At 49.1% G+C, this 18,972-nt stretch overlaps 2 protein-coding genes across 3 annotated transcripts; one reads left to right on the forward strand and one right to left on the reverse strand.

Moving 5' to 3' along the window:
- Positions 1-4,160: 4,160 nt before the first annotated feature.
- On the forward strand, positions 4,161-6,481 carry LOC8033292. The gene is made up of 2 exons (XM_002403284.4): positions 4,161-4,636; positions 6,319-6,481. Exons 1-2 carry the CDS (start codon positions 4,161-4,163, stop codon positions 6,479-6,481), a joined length of 639 nt encoding a protein of 212 aa, XP_002403328.3.
- A 2,521-nt stretch (positions 6,482-9,002) lies between these two features.
- On the reverse strand, positions 9,003-18,936 carry LOC115327641. 2 transcript variants are annotated; one of them, XM_029988679.3, is made up of 3 exons: positions 18,851-18,936; positions 10,979-11,552; positions 9,003-9,576 (listed from the first exon to the last, which is right to left on the reverse strand). In XM_029988679.3, exons 2-3 carry the CDS (start codon positions 11,341-11,343, stop codon positions 9,165-9,167), a joined length of 777 nt encoding a protein of 258 aa, XP_029844539.2. In that variant the 5' UTR covers positions 11,344-11,552; positions 18,851-18,936; the 3' UTR covers positions 9,003-9,164. The 2 variants fall into 2 exon arrangements, with proteins under 2 accessions (XP_029844539.2, XP_042144410.1); XM_042288476.1 differs by lacking the exon at positions 18,851-18,936 and adding an exon at positions 15,009-15,094.
- Positions 18,937-18,972: the final 36 nt, after the last annotated feature.

Below are 18,972 nucleotides of genomic sequence, written 5' to 3' on the forward strand. Positions count from 1 at the left end.
GATCAAAAGTTTTCTTAGGAAAAAAAGAAGAAAAAAAAAAAAAGGAAAAGAAAAGAAAAACGTTTCAATGTTTTACCGAACAGCGAATGTGTTCAGTGACTGAGCTGAAATTCTTGTCATGGTATTTGAGCTCTGTCCTTTTATTTCTTTTTATCGTAACCTCGTTCGGCGCTCACTTTCGTCGTGACTTTGGACGCTTCTCCCATTATAACGTGCTATTTTGACGTTTCGATGGGATCCTTGCGCTGGTGCACCCCAGCACGGTGTTTCCAAACGATTCCGCTTTGCCCGCCACCAGGTGTGGGCACTACCCGTGCGCGGAAACCAAATACGAGAAGGGTGAAGTGTTTTGCGCATGCGCACAGTACCGACGGCAGCGCCACCGCAGTTGGCGTGACGTCAGTGAGTTCCGAGGGAGCCAATCGAACAGGGTAAAAAAAGTGCACTGTCACGGCGACCGCTCGTCTTTGTGCGTTCTTTTTTTTTATGAAAAACCAAACCGTTTGCGCGCAGAGAAAAAGAAAAAAAAAGTGAAGGATCACGGCGCATTGACTGTCATTGATTTTGTCGGCGACATTTGATAGGAGACGCACAAGAACGACGAACGCCGTGACGGTGCACTTTTTTGGCTCCAGGCAGCGTGGACTGCGGTCGGACGGAGCGTGACATAATACGAAGCGCGACCTTGACACGAAGAGAGGTGTGTGCGGCATCCCGGAACAGGACCCCAAAGTCTAGCGCGCACAAATATTCCCACAAAAACCCGTGCCTGGCGTGCGAAAGGGGGACTTTCTTCCTTTCCACCAGCTTCCCCCACTTCCTCTTGTCCGTGCCTCGTTGCTTGGCTGTCTCCTGCATGTATGCCCCATTGTATCTCGACCCCTACCCATTCAGGCTCTCTTCTTCTTTTTTCCTCCGTTTTCCACGAAACTTTTTTTTTTTTCTTTTTTTCTCGTTATCCCTGCCTCCCCCGCCATCCTTGTTTTATTTATGTTTTTTCTTTTTTTTTCGATCCTTACCCAGCCACTCTTCGTTTTCAGATTTCCCTTTTCTTCAAAGAGGCTCGGGAACTGAGAAAGAAAGAAAAGTAAAAAAAAGTAAAGGGGTAGATTGTCAAGATGGACTTTTCCAAGGAATAGGGGATAAAAGCTTCCATGCGTGCACGGATTTTACCATAGCATGTAAGAAAAATAAGAGAAAAAAAACAAAAAACAAACGAGGTTATATGTTTTGTACCTTTTTTTCTTCGCCGCTTCGCTAAGCCAGGCTGAGCCAAAATCTGGAATTTTTGCGGCATCGAGGTACTAGCTTCTGCACAGAGTAGGTGCTTCGCGGGTTTCCAAAAGCCGACGCAGTAGGTTTCGCTGTACTGCAGCCCCCCCCCCCCCCCCCCCCCCAATTAAAATAAATAAATATATATATGCATGTATGTTTATATGTATGTATTGTTAGCGCAAAAATAAGCTACGGATAGGCCGGGTGAGCTAGCGCACACCAGCCACGGAGCACGTGGAGCGAAAGCTCGCGCTGCAGAACCCAGGGATCTTGGGTTCGATCCCCACCCCTGCCCGTCTCGATCTGGGTGCGCATCGTATCGGCGTGCGGTCGTTTGTATCACCACTGCGTGCTGATACAGCGAGTGAAAACATGACATTTAATATGGGTGTATCCCTTTCTTGCCTAGACTTTTAAACAATGTTAGTTTTGAAACTTTCCCATGTGGTTCGGACCGCTTGAGTAAGCGGAGAAAGAGCGTTCAATAATAAGTTGTTCATTATTGCACGAAAAAAAACAACAAAACAACGTGTGTGTGTGTGTGGGGGGGGGGGGGGGGGGGGGGGCAGTAGTGAGACAATTCGACCTGTCCCAGTTATTTATTACCTGCCCCAGACATTCGGGATGCCCTTAAAACGAAAGAAGCCTTCCTCGAACAGAACATTCTCTTTCGTCTCTTTCGCCACGTACTGTACGTTGCCAACGTGTTCGTCAACAAGAATGCCAACAGGCCCAGCTGCATTCTTTCGGCTCTAGGACCTTCTGCGAGCAGCGAGCGAGGAGGGACAGGAAGGGCGCTCCCGTGAACCTGAACTTCCTGAAAGACGCCCTTCCCCTCTCAGCTTTCTGGGTCACTGGGCTGAAAGGTGGCGGTGCCTCTCACTCTCTCCAAGTCCGGGTTTCTCTTTCCCGCTCCCCTCACCCTCCACCCGTCTCTCGTTTCGTTCGAGTTACGCGCTTATGCGGTGTTACGCAAGACGAAGAAATAAAAAAAGAAGAAAAGTCTGCAGCAAAGAAGGAGGCTACACTCTGTGGCCTTTGCCGCTTTGGGGACCGTTAGCCGGACGGATGTTGGACGAATGAGAGTTCTTGTGTCACTCCGACCGTCGGCATACTCCGTTTCATGTTAGGAAGGACAACAGCGAACGCTAGCGGATAAAAGTTTGATCATCCGTATTCGATCCGTATCCGCAGACTTCATATCCGCGTCCGAACCGCATCCGCAAAATTCAGAACCGCATCCCACCCTCAATCCGAGCATTCCTTTTAGATCACGAAACCAAGCATGAATATAAATTAAAGAAAAAGAGCATCCGGATGGTATCATATAAGTCATCTGCTTACATTTGTACGACAAACTCTTCGTCAGAATACGGTGAAAGTCATTTTATCGTGTTCCGTTTTATCCTATTTATAAAATAAGCGATTATCCTTCCAGATACACTTCGCATCGCTGGAAAGAGGATCGCAGTTATGAGATCGTCTTGAGGTTCCGTGACACTGACACTCTGTCCAGAAGACGCGCTCGAAGGGAATGACATTTTAATATTTATCTTAATTTCTTTGCTTTGTAAAGCCCACTACAAGCAGACACCTATTTTATAAACGTGAAAATTAATAAATGGCAGACTAACAACATTGTGTCATTTTACTGAGGCCAAACAATAAAAAGGGGGAAGAGGAAAGGCGCTCACTCCCCGCTGCAAAGTACTCGTGTATATGGGGTAAGTCGCGAGTACATCACTGGAGAAAATATCACAATAATAATGGCAACAACTCCTCTCGGTTTCAGTTTTGAACGCAAACACTGAATTGCATGCGAGAAAAAAGAAAACGCACACATAGGCAGCGTTTCACTTGTCGAAGTTGCTGCGTATACAAGAAACAGAATATCGTCAACATGGACGAATTAAGACTGGTCTCTTTCCGTTGATGCACTTGATGCTGGCACGGCATGCACGGACTGCGATACGAGAGTGAGATGCGGAAAGCTGTGCTGGCGCAAGTTCCACTAGTCCAGAGGATCGAATTCAGTCTCTCCGACCTACTTGTAGGCGAAGAAGCCACTGGCGGCTCTTGTGGTTTGTCCGTTTTAGGTTTTCTTTACCCAAAGAATATTTTCTGCTCTTTCCCTGCCCATACAAGAACACACTTTCCAGGGACGACTGATGCTCCCGCATTCTTTGCTTTTTCTAGGGACAGCCTTTTTGGCGAGATAGGACGTTCTAATGCGATCTTTGATGAGAATCAAGTCTTTCTTGATGTAAAGCTCATTTTTCGCCCCGATGGCACCCTTTCATCTAAAAACCTCTTAGTATCACTTACTCAGTCACTCTACACTGAGGGGTCGCACACGTTTATGGGCCGCCTCGGCAAAAAATGTAGATCCGGACCCGCGGATATCCGCTTCCGATCCGCATCCGCAGCCCCTGGCGTCCGTATCCGAACAGCAATCCGCCAAATCTGATTTATTTCTATCCGCATCCTCCAATTTATTGCGGAAATCCGCGGATGATCCATGGGTAATCTGCGGATATGCAGAGCTGTAACACTCAACATGCTGAGAGCAAGTCGTCTTCTTCTTGCGTAGGGGTTGTGGTGACGTCAGAGCGACGCCGAGTTCTGATTGGCTTTGATTGGAAGAATAGTGGCTAGACCTGAATGCTAGATGCCTTGAGTGGAGATGCACGCGCATTAGTAAGCGTGCATCTTCACTCCGTAAATATGTAATTATATCGAATGATTTACTTTCTGGAGTAGAGTTACGTATGTTACCAAAACGATTCGAAACTGCTCACTGATAGCACTGCACCGTGCTCATTTCTATCCAGCAGCCCGGTGGCAGGCGCACCTCAGAACCAACCATGTCCTCTTCCTCCATCGCGATGTCCCTGGCCATCTCAACGTTGTTATCGTCTTCACTGGTCATCTTCGTCCACGCCGAGGACACGTCCCGCCAGGACACGCTCGCGATGGCCAACGTCCTGGGCGACCTTTCCGGAAACACATCCGACCTTAGCATCGACTTCCGGAGTCTACGGAGGAACTCCAGATCAGTTCTGGACGCGGCCAGCGCGAGCCTCCTCGGAGCCGCGGCTGCGATGGGGCTCTTGGGCGTCGTCTACCCGATCCTGGCGTCCTTCGGCAAGGTTCCCAGCGGTCCCCACGAGAGGGTGATCTTCGGCAGGGGCCTCGCGGGACTGTCCGAGTTCGTGATGACGAGGGTGGACAAGGGTCTCGAGAAGTTCCCCAGCATCCCGAGCCTGGATCCACAGGAGTGCATGAAGAGGAGCGTCTGTGAAGCCCACAACCAGCCCAACAAGTACGGACTCATCGGACTGGCCCTGCAACTGCTCTATCCGTGAGTATAGGGCTGTCTTCTCTTTGAGGCTCCCTAGTGCGGCGGGCTATACAATCGGGCCGTCTGCAGACACTAGCCGGAGGCGTGTTTCAACTTTGTATGGCTGTCCTATCACATTGCAGACATGTTCGGAGCATAGATATGTATGAAGCAAGTGTAGTGTTTAGAATATTTACAAAAGCGGGTAAACAACCCTGGGTGGGGACTTCCGAAATGGCGTGAATGGATCGTAGTAATCTGGAAACATCGGCGTGTACAACACCACTACAACAAGCATACTTAGAACATGCGTGGGGCGCGTCCGCGGACAGTTCTCTCGTCATTTCGGCAGCGAACACTGTCTTTTGTATGATATATGAAGAGTGCGACCATGAGCGGCAAAAACGGGCGCCGCGCGCTGATTCCCAGAGCAAGCGTGTACCGCTATGCATTGGGCCACTATAAGCCCGCTAAATTTAGCGGATGTTTTTTTTTCGCTACACTTTTGTGGGAAGGGGGGGGGGGGGGGGGGGGGAGGGTAGCTCATGAACGCAAACAAACACTTGTCCTCGCAGTAGTGAGCACTCTTGAGACGGGTGTTTTGCAGGGGCAGATGTGGTCAGGCTGGCGTGCGCGCAAATTGAGATTGAACGTCTCGGACAGATGTGAAGTCACGTGATAAGTGTTTCCCAGATCTATTTTCCTTAGTTATTATTTGCCATTTAACCAGAATCTAAATACTGTCATCTTTAAATTAAAAAGAAATACTTTTTTTTTATAATTCTTTGATCTACACGCACTGCGTTTACTATAATCCGTTTAGGGCGTAACGACAAAATAAAACTTAATACAACTGCTTTTAAGACAAAAGCTTCTTTTTTTTTTTTTGCATTCGTCTGAAGAATTAAAAAAAAATGCTATGACCTGATTTATACAACTATCTTTTGATGGCAGTACACAATACTGCTCTAAAACCAAATTATTACTTTTTTTTTCTTTCTGTGGTAAGAACAAAGTCTGATTGTAGACTAACATGCTGTCTTGATTCAGTTTTTATATTGAACTCCGTAATAAGGCATTTGTGCTTTTCATTTATCTAGTTATTCTTTTTTTTTTTTTTTTTTTTTTTTTTGCTTTCTGCTATAGGTGGCTGGGCCTTGTCGAGTTGCGAATTTGCAGCTTTTCCATTGTTTAAATTTTTTTGCTTGTGAAGCAAATATTATTAACATTATTATTTAAAAAAAATAAAGAACAATTGCCCCCTGAGTGTTTGTCTGGACGGAGTCTCCGTTCATGGGAGTGTACTGTTTTGCGAAGGTCAGAATTTATTACAAACAACTTGACAAAAGGAAATTGTTATCCAGCAGGTGACATTTGTGACTTGTGGAGCCCAATCTTTTCGCGAGGCTTGGCGAGCCACGTGACACTTTCGTCAGCAACTTTCGCTAAGACAATGAAATTGCGGCATTGGCCGATAAGAACGCCAAAGGACCAATCACAATGGCGGATAATTAACTAAAATTCGTTAAGTAACCGAAGCACATGGTAAGGGCAGGAGTGCGCTAAAGTTAGCATTCGTGGCAACGCTAGCTGTCCGAAGACGCGGATGGTAAAATGGTACACCCTGTATGCAATTGCTCCGTGCGGTTCAGAAGCAATGATCGGTATGTAACGGACGCTGTCCATGTCTCACTTACCTGCAGTCCTTACTCGGCGCCCGACGAGCCAACGACGGTGGTGTCCAAGTATCAACTGGCCGCCAGGTACGGCCGCCAGGAGGACGCCGACTGCTCGAGACAGTACGACGGCTGCATCGTGTCTCCGCTCGAGATCATCCAAACCGTTGTCACCTACTTCCTCAGATAGGCCGCTCCGTATCATAGAGGGCGCTAGGATTGTGAGGAGGAACGATGGCGGGTGGTCCCTTTACGCCCTCATATTATCATTATTTTTAAGAATCTAGGATTGCGACATCTGACAGCGTGACAGGCCAGCTTCCGTGACGTCATTTACTGCCACTTCGGGAACATTCTTGGTGTACGGGCGGGATAGGACGCTAAACAGACCAGTCGAAGACGCGCTCCAAGCACCGCAATCAGAGTCCGGCAGAAGGCAACGACCGCCTGCTGGAGGCAGAGCATCATCTACTGGGTCGTTAACGTGTCACCGACCATGGTTTCTGTTCACTACGACGCGCGTTGACCCCGAACACTTGCGGTGCATGTGCGTAGACACCGTCGTTTGACAAAATGGCCGTCGGAGGGAACGGAGAAAAAACTGCGCATGGTTTTGGGCTTCCGTCATTTCTTGAAGTTGTCATCACCGAGGGCTTATCCTGTATCTCTTGGAGGCTCATTGCTGCAAAGTTACCAGAGACATATGGGCGGTCGGTGCGTGCAGCTGTAGTCGCTGACAGACCATGAAGGTGTCCTTTTGACGTTGTCTGATTGGTGATATCAGCTCGCAGCGTCGACTGCGTCTAAGGTTAAACTTAATTATAGATGTATGGGGGTTTAGAGAGATCATAAAATAGCATTTGCTGTTTATGTTGCCGCTGATTCTTTTGCTGCGCTTAAATTGTAAAGTTATACAAAACAGTCTTTTTTTACGTAATGTACGTATTGTTTTGCGGACGCCGAAGTTCGTCAGGTCCCCTCAATTGTGTTCTTGGCCCTTGGTTCGAAATTGTTGCGAATTGATGGGCTAAATTTGGGAGAAGTAAATTATTAGGAAAATACATGGTAGCCCCGATCAAAGCAAATGTATTCTTGGTGTTTTTTTTTTTTTTTTTTTGTGTTAATGTCTTTTTGGCGGTGGTAGGTCTTGCCGCCAGCTTTGTGGAGGTCAAGTTACCGTCGTGATATTTGGGTCCCACCTACCGTTCGGGATGGGCATTCTTGTTTTCGGGGTGAGGAATTCTTTCACTGTCCGTCCTGGTTGCTAGAAAAGTGTGTCATTGTCTTGGGGAGGTGTAGCGTCTGTTCAGTAATAGCTATACGCCGGAGAGAACAAGTGGTGCCATGTGTTGTTTATTTATTATGGGTGAGTCCAGCGACAGTTCGCAGCATTGTAAATAAAGCGTTTACTGAGTCACGACGACTGTGCTTCGTGGTAGTTTATTTCTTCCATAAAACGGATTGCATTGCTTGTAAAAAAAAAGACAAAAATTAAGAGGAGCGAAAGTAATTCTGAATTCCGCGGGGAGCGAATATGCGGCGAACAATCGACGAACCTAGGCCGGCGGTCACTGTTCAGAAGGATGGATGGATGGATGAATACGGCTGAGCCCTTTGGATCGGGCGGAAGCCCGCGTCGAGCGTACACCTCCTGGCGAAATTCGCCTCTTGTTCGCAGCATATTCGTTTCACGAAGTCGAGCATTTGGCTTTTGTAAATTTTTCGTCAATGTGCAAAACATCTGCTGTCGAATTTGCTCGTTCGAGCCCCTATCCCCTATCTGTCTACACCTTGTCGCGTGTACAAAATAACAACTGTCATGTCTGTGCCAGGTTCAAGTTGACAGGTACTATGTAAAGTTTTGATACTAACCGTATTACTTCGTGCGCTTGCCTTCCCTCCATCCCTCTGGTTTCACTGAAGAAGTTTCTATGGAGGCCATACTATCGCTAAGGCTACACAGCCGTAACTGGACAGTGGACAGTCACGTGCTTGTATACAACTTTGAGTAAGAACGAGACAACACAATGCGCTAGAGCATTGTGTTGTCTCGTTCTTACTCTCGTCCCTATCTTGAAACGCTACCATGTTCTCAAAGTTTCAGTACCAACTCGCCCAAGAATCCGCGTTACTTGTATACAAACCCACGTTGCTTCCTAGAGAGCGCATATCCACCGTATGAAATCTGAAAGCTGCCAAAATAATTTCTTGGTGGTTTGAGTAGTCAACGAGATGAATAGAGAGGTCGATTTTCTTCCCTTTCAAAACATTGCTATGTAACATCGTCACCCTAATTTATGTGTAGACCAACCATGTAGATTTGGCAGCCCTGCGATTCTAAAGTGTCATTTACGTTACGCGTTTTCAATATTTACAAGTCAGCCCAGCGTGCGATCTCCTGAGCCCAGCACGCGCATGTTCGTCACTTCGGAAAGCGAACAAATCACGCGCCATTCACACGAACACTGAAAAAGGAACCGGCCATGGAGCCCTTTTTTGGAAAGGTCTATAGTGAGGGAGTTCGAACCACGTTTCCGCCTTTGCGATAACACAGCGCGTCCATGACACAAAATGGCAGACATGCGTCATATCGTGATTCCCCGTGTGCTAGACTCTCAGTGACTTTCAGACTGTCCATCCATCCAAAAGACATCTGAATTCCTCTGCAGTGAATGTTACTTTCGTTCTTAGCGTCTCATATACTACATGCTTTGCGTCCCGTATACAGAGGAAGGCGCATGACTCAGTGTTTCTTACGGAGCTTCTCGCATCCCTCGCATTGTATAAGTTATCTAAGAACAGTACACCCGGTGTTAATACAAAAAGAAAGAATGTCTTCTCTTTTTTTTTTTTTCTTTTTAGCAACGCGTGGTTTATTGGAGGCGCCATCTGGCGAAGTGCATCTTCTCATATTCCTCTTCGGAGAGTCCTTCGGAGTCTTCGAGGCGCGTGGCTGGCGTCACTATGACCATCGTGGCCGCGCCAACACCGTGGATGACACCGACATTGTGGGCCACAGCAGTACCGGCCCCACCGGCACCATGGGCCCCACCAGCACTGTGGACCACACCAGCACTGTGGGCCACACCAGCATTGTGTGCCGCATTGAGCGTCCTCCTTTGGCGGCGGATGGCGTAGTCGACGACTCCCTGCATGGTTTGTAGAATGTCCAGGAAGCAGCCGTCATACTGGCGACCGCAGTCTGCTCCGGAACCTCGCCCGTACTTGGCGGCAAGTTGCAGCGGTGTCATCTGCGCAGTCTCCTCCGCTCCAGGCTTGAATGGCCTGAAGAACACCCGAATGCACAAAGAAATCGGTGATAATCTGCGCCTTTTTTGAGAAGGCAGGATGGCTGATCTTCGCTTCTTATTCTGGTTGTGCGAGCTAAAGAAGGATGTATAAGAATGGCCCCGGCCATAGCCTGGCAGATCGCAACGAGAAGCAGCCGCCGAAGTGGAAAAGTTGGAGCGGCAGACAACGGATGAAAGAGCCACGTGACTGGCGCCCCGCTGCGGTGAGACGCCGAAACACACTTCTCCTGAGCGAACAAGTGTGTTTTGGGTCCTCGCCGCTGCAAAAGCTGTGCGCTGACGTCCAGCTTCCCGAGAAATGGCTCTTTGGTGCTCAGTGTTACCAGATCCTCGCGCTCCAAATCTGCGACCGGGCACTCTATGGCTTCGTCGCCGAACTGCCAGGCTTCCCGCACGAGCTTCCTATCCTTGGGTAGTGCTTCGGCGTCTCGTGAACCCAGAGCGTGCACGCGCAGCCGAAGCACTATAGGCGGCGAGAGCGTGCGGGAGGAATTCGAAACAGACGCCTACGTCGGTCTCATCCTGCCAGTGACAATAGTGTAAGAATTTCCGTCCTGACAGAAAAGCGTATAGTCCGTTCCAACTCAAGAACGTAGGGCTAGGGAAAGGAAGGCCGGGGAGGAAGAAGCAGACGGAACGCTGGAGAGAGGAAGAGGTTTCTCCCTCTTTTCCAGCGTTCCGCTTGCTTCCTTCTCCCCGGCCTTCCTTTCTTTCGCCCTATCTTTTTGAGCTGTAAGTTACTTAGTGAGGCAAAATTTCACCGACAATATATGTTTCGTTACTTATACAAACAAATCCCCCCCCCCCCCCTCAAAAAAAAAAATCTTTATTTTTTTTTTATTTTTTAAAATAAATTATGCATTGCTAAAACGCTCCTCCTCCACCCAAAGGTAACGCTACCGGTCTGAACCAGATGGAAAGTTTAAGCACTAACCATTATTTTCTTCAAAAGTTACGTGATTTTCTCAAACTTTCAATGGGAAAATGGCAACCGACAAAGCAAATTCTAATACAAAAAAAAAAAAAAAATTAAAAATGGACAGACAACGTCTGTCCCTTTTCCTTCCTCCATGAGTGTTCCGTTTTTCAAACCAGTTTCCGGTTTGTTTTTATTCATCATGTTTAGCTAACACCAGCTCGCCTTTTCATTGAACACAACTTTGTCAGAGGGACGTTTTTATGCCCGTGCCGATTGTTATTCAGCTGTGCTTAGCTGTGGCCACAAGATGCACTGAGTGAAATCTCATATACACAGTGACTGATGTTGCGCCATATGCCATCCTCTGAGCCAGAACCAGTTAGACCACGTGAACCACAAGCTGGTTGAACAAGAACGCGAGCGCGCTTCCGCGCTGTTAAAATGTCATAGAACTTACGGAAAGATTAGTTGCAGGGCAACACCGACGATCCCATAGCGACCAGGCCTGTTATGCGCTTCGCAGATGGTCCTCTTGAGGCACTCTTGAGCATCCATCCTGGGCACCAGGTTAGGCATCCTGTCGGCTAGTTTTAGCAGCGCCGTATGACTCTTCTCAAGCAGCGACTGCACGGCACCCATTAGGAAATTCTCAACTCCCCTCGGCTGGAAGTCCCCGATGTCTAGCCTCGATGCCAGTACTGGCGGCTGTAGGACCCAGAGGACTAGTGCAAGGCCCAAGGCCGTCATCAGGGGTGTCGTTGGCCGATTGTTTCGCAACGACGCGCACAAGATGGAGGTTTTTCGATTGTGCTGGTAATGCATCCTGTTGTGTCCTTGGTGAATGCGTGTCTAACTTCGTTCCAAGTAGGACCCCGATGTTCCATAATTAAATTTGGGTAGGATCTCAGATGGTAGCATCATACGGAGGGCCCGCCTCCAGTCCGGCAAAAAGGCGAGTCTGGTTCTCAGCAGTTTCATGGCGCTGCTATCACTCGATCGTCACAGGCTTTAGTGAGGTTGTCGGCGTGTACCTAGATGACGAGAAAAAAACGAAGTTTCAGTCACTTACATGACTGTTGACACAGACACCGCCAGTTGTCGCTTATTGCAGCATCATCCGTGTTGTGGGAGACTTTTAATAAGCTTACAGTTCTTAGTAAAGACGTTCGAGGGATGCATTCTGTAATAAAAAAAAAACGTTTACAAATCTCTGTAACGCGAAGCTAGAGCGCAACTCTTGAGGAGGAGGAGGGAAGGGTATGCCTCCCCTCCTACCCTCCTCCTCCTCCGGTGACGTGACATGAAGAGGTGATGTCATTATCCCCCAAGGAGGTTATAAGTACTAGTAGGGGGCACGTACGTTGCAATATTGGTGAAGCCTAGTCATAAAAAGTTTAAACGATGTTGTGGCCAACGTGACCGCAGATCTCTCTGGCGATTGGTGTGCGTGACATGTCACGTGCGAGATGGATGGTTGCTTGTAGGAAGATTCTTTGCAGGCTTGCGCGCGCTCCGTCCGGTAGGTTTTATCAGATCGAAGGCTAGACGAAGGCTAGCTACGGTCACGTGATGTGGTCACGTTGGGCTGATAAGTGAGGAGAGTAAGGAGGAAAATGAGAAAGAGGTGAGGCGTCAAGGGAGCATGGCTTGTGGAGGCTAGGCGGCTGACGTCATGCCCTCTCCTATCCTTCTATCCTCCTAGTTTTCTTCCCTAGAAACTGAATTGAGGTTGAGGCCAGGTGACGTCAATTTACCCGCTAAATATAGCGGGGAAACACTTTGCTAAATTTAGCGGGGAAATTTTCCCGTTAAATTTAACGAGAAAATTTCCCCGCAAACTTTAGTGGGGAAAGGTCCCATAATAAAGAGTTTTCGTAGATGGTTTTCGCCGTCCCGCCACGCTCTCCGCAACCCGCTACGATACCTGGAACTCTACAGACAAGGCTATCGGCGCGCAGGCGCAGTAGGCGCGGCTTCTTCGTTGCGGAGGGCTTAGCGGAGGGAGAAACGCGACACCGCTCAATCCGGAAACGGGCGCCTAAGAGCTGCGCTCTAAAAACCAGACGTCGCACACTGGTGCCCTGTACGAACAGCCCTGCAGGACAACAAAAGGATCAATGAAGAAACAGCATTAGTAGAAAAGGAGGATTAAATAAATAGTTGATAGGCCAGCGCTAGAGGGTGCTAGTACTAGTACACTCTACCAGAGCATAAACGAAAAGTTTTCAATTTACCAAAAAAAAAAAAAGGGAGGGGGGGGGGGGGGGGTCTAAAGCCCGACAAGACACCGCCCCCCGGAAAGACGCCTTACCAGGTTACACTTACGATTTCGTCTAGGGAATAATTATTCGAAATGAGTCATTTTGCAGTGCAACATGGTAATGAGAGAGCAGCCGAATAAATATACAAATCAAATCAAATTTGGGGGTTTTACGTGCCAAATCAACAACGGGCATCTGGCACGCCACAGCGGAGGACTGCGGATTAATTTGGACCACCTGGGGATCTTTTGATGTGCAACCCAAAGCATGGTTACGGCGCCTCCTCCGCAATAAGCCTCTGGCAGATTGCGGGCACCTCGGCCGGGATTCGAACCCGCCACGTGGGGATCCGTAGGCCAGCGCACTCGCCTCGGAGCCCCCCAAGGCGGCTCCGAAAGAAATATACGAGTATGCTTAATTTAGCTTGACCAGCTTGTTAGTTTTCATCGCGAACATTACTCTATGCATATATCTCCGTCCTAATACTAAAGCAGCAGTTACTATCGTTTTGTTTGTGATATTGCGGGAACAGTAATAATAAGGAGTTTTCGTAGATCGTTTTCGCCATCCCGCAAGTCCCTCCGCAACCCGCTACGATAGCGGGAACTCCACAGTCAAAGCTATCGGCGCGCAGGCGCAGTAGCAACTTCTTCGTTGCGGAACGCTTAGCGGAGGGGGCAGCGCGGTCTACGAAAACTCCCTAAAATGCAAGCTCCCACGTTACTCCTTCGTGCCTCGAACCAAAATAATGCGAGGCTTGTTTGATGCTGGTTTAGCTCTCCCCTACCGAAAAGACATCCCTGCTTGCCCTCCTTATCACCCCTCGTAATGTTGAGGCAACACTCAAGTAGAGAGCTACTGTGGAGCCAGGCTGGCGCTCGGTGGGAACCTGGCGGCCATCGGGCGACTCTTGAGTCCGCGGCCGTCGGTCGCTGAAGCTTCGCTTTTTCGGTCTTGTCTGGTTGCCGCCTGTTTCAGGCATAGAACAACAACACAACGCCAACAACACGTAGATGTTATTTTGTATTTTATGTTTGGCCATTTTGTTTTTCTTTTACGAGCGTTTCTTTGGTTTCTTTATTAGCCGCGAGGGGCATTTTTTAAAATGCCTTTCAGCGTCAAAAAAAAAAAAAAAAAGCATTTCGCTGCTGTCACTATAATGCGAGTGAGTATGGTGTCCTTTAGTATTTATTTTCTACCGCCTGCAGGCTTGTTTCCTTTTTTATTGCTACTCTTTTTCCCCTAGAATTAAGTTTTTTTTTTAAATGTTAAAACAAGTAACATCGCTTTGGGCGGAGGCGATGGTACTTGCTTTTCCGAAGAGCTCGGGAGATGGAGGGGGGAGGGGGGGGGGGGGGGGCGCCCCCCTTAGGTCGGGGCCTATGGGCCAGCGGTCGGTTGTCTCTTCTTATCTCCCTTCTTCCTTCCAATATCCAACTGGTCTCTCCCGAAATAAATGCACACGTGCCGGATAACAGACTCCATTGCTGACCTCCTCTTGCCTTACCGAGATGCCGAGACACTGAAGCGGGCGTTGACGAGCCACTACAACGGCATACACCGGAGAGGACACAGTAGAATCTAGAATGGCAAGAACCTCTCCGGTTGTGGTAATGATAAAGTGAAGTAACCGGAATACGAGAAAACAAAACCTGAAAGTCGTTTATGACGGCGCCCATGCACAGATGCTGCAAAGCGTATTCCATCTCGCAAATATCTGCAGCAAAGTAACGGTGATCTGCAGCGAAGAAATATGTAGGGGCACGAGAGCGTGACTTCAGAAAGTGTCTCTTATGGACGAGTCCTTGTACAAACAAAAGCATGCTGCTGAACTAGGCCCATGCCTTTGCTACAAACATTTGTGAGATGGCTGGCTCAGCTCATTCCTCTTTAAAGAAAAAGCCACAAAATCATCATCAGAATGCTTGCTCCTGACTCCTGACGAGAACGAAAAGGGACAGCTGCCCTCGTGCTCTCGTGGGCCAGAGTCACTCGATCGAAGCAGCAAACCAAGTCGGAAGCCGCCATGTCGGGCACGGCCGCGACCTATCTCTTCAGCTGCGGCGGCCTGCTCAAGATAGTCCAGCTGACTTGCTCCCTGACGACGCTCTACCAGATCGCGACCCTCACATTCGACCGGAAGCACCAGGTCTTTCGGATGGAGCAGGGCGACCTGAGCGTGACGGTGACCGTGTTCGCCTTTGCCACGTCATCCTGCATCCTCACCATATCCATCCTGAACGGCTCCTCGGACGTGCCCGAGACGCAGCTGTACCGGATGAACTACGCCATCGGGGCCCTCGTCCTCAGCGTCAACACGGGCTTCTACGCTGCCAGGGTGTGGGACATGCTGCTCTCGTCGCCGAAGCAGGGTGTGGCCGTCTACCTGTGTGCGGCCAACGCGGTCGCGCATCTGATCAACTATATGTACGCTGTGAGAGCCAGGACCCGGGCCTCCATAACCAATTGATTTTTTGTGCGGTCAAAGGGCGCCGCCATCTTTAAAAAGGCCATTATAGTGATTTGGGACAATCGTTTCTCTGAACAGCGGGGAAGAGCGAGGATGATAAAAGATATCGTATTAAAGGTACTGCAAAAGCAGCAAGCAAACGTATATCGTTATGTGTAAGTTCACGTGGCCTCATCCGCGAAGTCATTCTCAGACGTCGGAGAGATTAAGCGGAAATCCTGGGAATTATCGCATTCTGCACATGCTAGACAACCTCTCAACAACAAGGCTCTCAACAGACCATCATGGGTGAGCAAAGCACTCTCCATCTGACAATGGCACCGACCACGAGCCTCTTATGGGCGAGCACGTGCGTCATGCGCGTGTAGGTAACTTTTGCCACACGAGAAGGGGCATGGCGCTGGCCAGGTTCGTAAAGAAAGCATGGGCTAGGGTGGTTCAACGTCCTTCTGTTTAGGGTGATGTTATCCCTTGTAGTATCCCCGATGCCGACAGCACGCGCTCAAAGGGAAAGTACGAAGAAACCGCCAAGAACAAAATGTCGTCGTATCACAGCAGCGCCACAAGCGCGTGCAGGGACACCCTCTCTCACGCGCTTCTGAAAAAAAAAAAAAAAAAAAGTGTTTGGAACAAAATGGCCCGTTGTCATCAACCCTAAGCCCCCTAAGCAAAGCGCACATGAAAGCGCCATAGCGCGGGCAGGATTGACAAACGTTCAAAGGTACTTCCACGCCGCACGTTGTCTTGCTAAAACAACAAAATAAAAAAAAAATAAAAAATTGTAAAATTTATTTTTTGACACGCGTCCCCCACTTAGACATTTTTTTTTTTTTTGGACGCAGCCGACGTGGCCGCTTGCCGCGCCGATATTCGCTGAGATGCGATCACGTGAGGAGGAGACTCAAATGCCGTACAGGAAAGTAGACGTTGCGAGGGCGCTCCCCGCCGTACGTTCCCCTGCTTTTAAACGCGCGGCGCCGCTATTCGCCGAATTCAGTCACGTGAGGAGCAGACTCCAAATGCCGTGCAGGAAAGTCGGCGCTACGGGGATGAACGCGCAATTCTGGCACAAGATAATAGGGACTTTTCGTACACCGCGGTGCCCCCTCCGCTAAGCGTTCCGCAACGAAGAAGTTGCTACTGCACCTGCGCGCCGATAGCCTTGACTGTGCAGTTCCCGCTATCGTAGCGGGTTGCGAGGGTCTTGCGGGACGGCGAAAACGATCTACGAAAACTCCCTAATTGTTCTGTGTGAGTTTATACAGCCGGAAGTTAGTCTGCCTCAGTCAGTGGGCGTCTATGTCTCAGCTGTAGATGAGCAATGTAGCCAGCGCGGTACAACCGCTAACCTGGGGTCTTTAACGTGCATCAGTAGTGATACACGACCGCACGCCGGTAAGATGCTCACCCAGATCGAAACGGGCAGGGGCGCGGCTCCGTTTCATAACTTTGCGTTCCATAAAGCCAGAGCCGTGCATAAAGCAGAGCTGAATAGACACCGTGCTTCGAAACGTATGTATTCCATCATGGCCTCCGAGATCCCGCCTTCGCGCGCGCGCTTCGGGATCTCGGAGGCCATGATTCGATAGCAGCCGTCCGGCGCCGACGGGAGGCGAGCCGTGGTGACAAAGGGGTGAGGTACTGCTCGTGCACGCAGCGTCTATGAGCAGTTCTAAAAACATTGGCCAAGAAGGACGCGTCGTCTGCTAGCACATTGTGGTGACTCGCATCAACCTATTGGCCGCTTGGCGCGGGTTGGGGCTCCACGAGTTTTACCACTAACGATGACGTCATGAGCAGGCCATGTCCTTTAGGTAGTATACTCGTATCACAATAAAACAGAATCTGGCTCCTCGCGAAGCTTTACTAATTCCCCCCTTTTATGCGTTGTATTAAGATATCTGTAGGCGAGTGATTTATTTGAAATTCTGCGCGCGAAATCCATGACGTCACAGGTCATTCCGGAATGACCATCTCGGTCGTAAGGGCGAAGCCGACTCACCAGAGCCCTTTATACTGGGCTCTGGACTCACTTCTCAAAGGAGGTGTTGCTCCAAGCCCCCGAAATGCCGAGAGAGAAAAAAAAGTGGAAAGGAGGGGAATGCCGACTAAATCGCGTCTTGCGCCGTAAATATTCCTCTAATTTTTTTTTTTCGCGTAAAATTTATTTTTTGACACGCGTGTCAGGGATTCTTGAAGCAAAATATAGTAATAAATGCCGCTTTCTTTTTCTTTTTTTTTTCTTCTTGGGGGGGAGAGAGAAAAGTGGCAGGCCCTTCTAGTAGGTGGTTTTGGCTGGGCAGTGGAAGTCGCACGCTGAGATGTGGATTTGCTACGTTTACTGCAGCTGCAAGCGCGAGCGGCGAGTTCATAAATTTGTTGGTTTTGCTGCTTCTCGTCCGTACAAGGAGCTCGCACAACTGACATTCATAGCACACGCGATATTTGGCTTACCGCTTGAATTGCACGACGTACTTCGAGCTAAGGTGAGCCGGCAGGAAAATCAGGAGTGAAGCACCGGCTACAAGAGCGAGCGCCACACTGCGTTCACGCTTGCTGCCCAAGTGAGCTCGACAAACCCGTCAGCGGTTCAGGCTTTTCGGCAAGAATAGTGCAGCGCACAGACAAAAACACGTAAGAACTCTGACCTTCATGAACTCCGTGTTCGGAAGAAACGAAGTGTAGTTGCACTTTAGCCACGTAGAGCGTTTGCAATTAAGTGGCAGACACCCCTTGCGCAGATTACTTTAGCGCAGGTTGGTTGCTCACGCGCAGTGGCGTAGGCAAGGGAGTGGGGGGTTCAGGGGTCGAACCCCCCCCCCCCCCCCCGAAAAGTTCGACCGCCAGTCGGATGTTAGGTACAGCCCACTCGGCGGAGCAGACGAGGCGCAGGGTGAGAGGGGAAGGGCATCTTTTTTTCTTTCCTCTATATTATAGAGGAAAGAAAAAAAAAAAAATGCCCACAAAATGCTCAATTCGTCAATTTTTATTAGCATCTTGTTCTTTTTTAGCTTTTCAGTGCAACGTGGAGCTGTATCTGTTTCGCTCCGTATGCTTACAACTCTTGCCCACGCAATCGTCTCTTTTTTTTTTTTTTTTTTTTTTGCGGCATTATGGGTTTGGCCGAAAGAACCGAAACGAGCACGGGCCAGCTTGTGTCAGGAGGACGCTGGAAAACATCGACTGGCTAAAAGGTAGTCATCACGCACGCCAACCCAAGCAGGTTCTTGTATCCGGCAAGAAATAGCACAGAGTTCATCCGCGGCGATTCGTGCGCCTGCCAAGTCGTGCGAAAGGTACAGCACGGAGGAATCTGAGGATTTGTTATTCTTTGGTTTCCGTAATTTCGTTCTTAATAAAATCAGGATAGAGGTTGCTTATAACGAAGGCGGAGGTGGATCCCCAAAAGTACTGCGTACAAAAATAACTAAAGTACACAGAGGTGCAGATAAATAACATCTCTACTACACATAGAGATGTTGAGATCGACACAGCAGGAACCCACGCGCGCGATGTCACGCGGTGCAACAACCTGGGGGCTTCAAAAATTAAGGATGTTTGAGCACGCTGAAAGATATTCAAAGGACATTATTCTTACCAGAATGCCAGAACGAAACCACTTCGAGAACGCATCCACAGTCCTGTCGTCTGCTCATCTCATCGTCTGCTTCGACTTTCCTCAATGACGTCAAACTCAGCCGTGCTTCCATCTGGTGCTTT

Source organism: Ixodes scapularis, unplaced genomic scaffold, assembly GCF_016920785.2.
Source record: "Ixodes scapularis isolate PalLabHiFi unplaced genomic scaffold, ASM1692078v2 PGA_scaffold10__122_contigs__length_95168666, whole genome shotgun sequence".
In the NCBI taxonomy this organism is placed as follows: Eukaryota; Metazoa; Arthropoda; class Arachnida; order Ixodida; family Ixodidae; genus Ixodes; species Ixodes scapularis.